Below are 2027 nucleotides of genomic sequence, written 5' to 3' on the forward strand. Positions count from 1 at the left end.
AGGCATGTGCTACCACGCCCGGCTAATTTGTTTTTTTTGTATTTTTAGTAGAGCCGGTTTCGCCATGTTGCCCAGGCTGGTGTTGAACTCCCGGGCTCAAGCAACGCGCCTGCCTTGGTCTCCCGACGTGCTGGGATTACAGGCGAGAGCCACCATGCTTGGCCAGAAAGTGTCCTCTCTCAGCCTTTGTTAAGGGTCCCCAGCCACCCTGTCTGCTGGGCTGTCCTCAGAGCCAGGGGAGTCAGAGGTCAGAAGTCACCATCCGGGAGGGACTCTGGAAGTCCACATTGATGTCATCCTGCTCTGAGGGACACCGTTAGTGGCCTCTTTGCTGAGCCTTGACTGGCAGGTGTCTGACGGGCCGAAGCACAGGGTAGAGGAGCAGGGGAATTGTGTTCCAGGAAGAGGGAAGAGCCTGTGCCAAGTCCCTGTGGTGGGAAAGCCTGACCAGTGTAACGGCCAACAGCCCAGTGTGGCTGGGACATCATGTGGGAAGAACCGGGGCAGGTGGGGCCAGAGGCGGACACACCACTGTGAACACCAGGCGGCAGGGCGCTGGGGTGGTGGGGAGCCCCCAGCGGGCTGGGATCAGGGCTGAGGCAGAGCAGCTCTGGATAGAGAGAGCTCTCTGGGGCCAGTCCAGGGGTGAAGGTGAGTGGCAGGTTGGAGAGACTGGAGACAGGGAGGCGGCTGGAAATGGAATCCAGGAGGAAGAGGATGTAGCTTTCGTTGGGGCTGGAGCTCTGGGACCGAGATGAGGGGACGGGGCAGGGAGAGGCAGGGGCAGGTGGGTGAGAGCATGGGGACAGGCTATGGAGGGGAGGCACTTTTGGGAGCTCCCACCGCCCCTGGTCACTTCTGTTATCCTTGTTTGCTCTCACTCTGTCAACCCATCTGCCTGCGGGGGCCCCAGTTCACTGGAGGCCTTGGGGACATTTGCTAAGCCCTTCTCACTCAGCCTGCCTCTTCCTTGTCCTTCAACTCCTTTGGAAAAATCTGATTCCTGCCCAAGCTGGATCAGGGGCTCCCCCACCCCAACTCCTATGATGCCCTGTGCTGCCTTCAGGACAGCAGCTTCCCAGTCCTCCTCCCAGAGGGCGGGTCTCACTGTCTCCAGATCTCAGCAGTGCTCAGCCCAGGGCCTCTGGCCAGGCTGGCACAGGGCCCAAGCCACGGTCAGCCAGTGTTGGGGACGGCCACGCCCTCACCTCGGACCTCCAGCTTGCACTCAGCCAGCGCCTCGCCCAGCTCGTTGACGGCCAGGCAGGTGTAAGTCCCAGCGTCGAAGGGCGAGGGGCGGCGGATGTTCAGCGTCAGGACCCCCTGGTAATTGTTCATCAGGAACTTGGGATCTTCGCGGATTTCCATCTTGTTCTTCATCCAGACCACCTTCGGCTGTTAAAGAGTCAAGGGAGAGGAGGCCAACTTAGAGAGGGTCCCTGGGCAATGACAAAATGGAGCTCGGGAAGCAGATCTGGGTTCTAGGCTCTGCCACGCTCTTGCCGGATGTCCTGGGGCGAGTCACTTCTCCCTGACCCTCAGTTTCCTATTCTGTAAAAGCAGGTTGATAGTCCCTACTTCACAGGGTAATGGTGCGGTCTTCCCATTGCTCTCAGGACAAAGAGCTCCCTGTCATGGCCCACAGGGTCCCACAGTCTTTGATCCCCATTACTTCTATGCTCCAGCCAAACAGGCTACCTCGCTGTCTTTCAAACAGACCAGACAGGCGCCCACCTCAGGACCCTGGCACTGGCTGTTCCCTCTTCCATGCTGCCCTTCCCTCCTTTTTTTTTTTTTTTTTTTAACCTATCCTTTAGGTCTCAGTTCACACGTCCCTTCGTGGCCCCTAGACTGGAACGGAAATACCTATTTTTACACTCTGCCTGTGTTTCTCTCACACACTTGCCTCCCTTTATAATTGTATTTATTTTGTATATAGAGATGGGTTCCACCATATTGCCCAGGCTGGTTTCAAACTCCTGGCCTCAAGCCAACCTCCCACCACGGCTTCCCAAAGTGCTGGGATT

At 57.6% G+C, this 2027-nt stretch overlaps 1 protein-coding gene across 1 annotated transcript in view; it reads right to left on the bottom strand.

Annotated features, from left to right (window-relative positions):
- The window catches only part of MYBPC2 (myosin binding protein C, fast type), a 44137-nt gene that overhangs the window by 9367 nt on the left and 32743 nt on the right, over window positions 1-2027 (bottom strand). Inside the window, exon 25 of the mRNA XM_011966059.1 lies at window positions 1209-1395. Within this exon, the coding sequence (XP_011821449.1) occupies window positions 1209-1395 (187 nt within the window). The remainder of the gene's footprint in view (window positions 1-1208; window positions 1396-2027) is intronic.

This window comes from Mandrillus leucophaeus, unplaced genomic scaffold (genome assembly GCF_000951045.1).
Source record: "Mandrillus leucophaeus isolate KB7577 unplaced genomic scaffold, Mleu.le_1.0 Scaffold74, whole genome shotgun sequence".
Taxonomy (NCBI): Eukaryota; Metazoa; Chordata; class Mammalia; order Primates; family Cercopithecidae; genus Mandrillus; species Mandrillus leucophaeus.